This window comes from Volvox carteri (assembly GCF_000143455.1).
Source record: "Volvox carteri f. nagariensis unplaced genomic scaffold VOLCAscaffold_52, whole genome shotgun sequence".
Taxonomy (NCBI): Eukaryota; Viridiplantae; Chlorophyta; class Chlorophyceae; order Chlamydomonadales; family Volvocaceae; genus Volvox; species Volvox carteri.
In genome coordinates, this window is record NW_003307595.1 from 264,744 (window position 1) to 265,707 (window position 964).

The 964-nt window shown below is 56.1% G+C and overlaps 1 protein-coding gene across 1 annotated transcript in view; it reads right to left on the reverse strand.

Moving 5' to 3' along the window:
• VOLCADRAFT_83281 (uncharacterized protein) overlaps nt 1–964 on the reverse strand; it is a gene marked incomplete at its 3' end in the record, with an annotated part of 10,012 nt that overhangs the window by 5,016 nt on the left and 4,032 nt on the right. The window contains exon 8 of the mRNA XM_002955501.1: nt 393–688. Within this exon, the coding sequence (XP_002955547.1) occupies nt 393–688 (296 nt within the window). The remainder of the gene's footprint in view (nt 1–392; nt 689–964) is intronic.

Consider the following 964-nt stretch of genomic DNA (forward strand, 5'->3'; position numbering starts at 1 on the left):
GAGAGAGAGAGAGAGAGAGAGAGAGAGAGAGAGAGAGAGAGAGAGAGAGAGAGAGAGAGAGAGAGAGAGAGAGAGGAAAAGAGGGCAGAGGAACTTACAACCCCACCCCACCCCGGGGTGCATACACGTGCACGTGCCGGGGGGTCCGGCAATCCTTAGACGCGGCTAGCTGAGCCGTGTTGAACATGGGACCAGCATGAACCTCCGGAAGGAAATTCGGAAATTTGGAAACATGGAAAGCAGGTGCAACGGCTTTCCCGCCTGCCAGAGCCGCACACACACACACACAGCCGGGGGTTTGGAGGGGAGGGGGGGACTATCTATTACCACCAGGTTATGAGGTAAACAAGACTCTGGTCCATTTTGGGAGGGAAGGGGAAGGGGGGAAAGACGAACCACGAGCGAGTGAAGCTGCAGGAAGGGGGGAGGGAAAGAGAGACACACACCGGCGGCTGGGTGGTGGGTTTGATGGTTGGTTGAGGAAAGGCACGACACGACACTGGTGCTGCTGCTTGGCTGTGAAATCCCCATTGGCAGCTGCACAGAGAAGTACAACGAACGCGAAACACACACACACACACACACTGCGGGAAAACAGGTTTTTTTTGACAGGGCGCCGTACAAGAGTCGAGTGTCGTACCTGGAGCGCCTTGCGCTGGCGCGGGATGAGCCAGCCCAGAGCGGGGACCTGCACAACGTGCGTGTGTATGTATATATGTATGTTGCCGCGCGAGTTGTGTCAAGGGTCTCAAGGAGCTGGTTTGTACGGAAGGCAGCGTACGGCAGCACCAGCGCGGAGTTGCGTCATGCCGTACTATTCATTAACAAACATCATAACAATACGCACCAGCATACAAAACTCCCCTCCCCTACAATGTCTCTTTTCTCGCCTGCATGCATGTACGATGGAAGTCGTACACGCCGACCGCAGACCATACCCCATCTCACCCCTCACGCCTCCTCC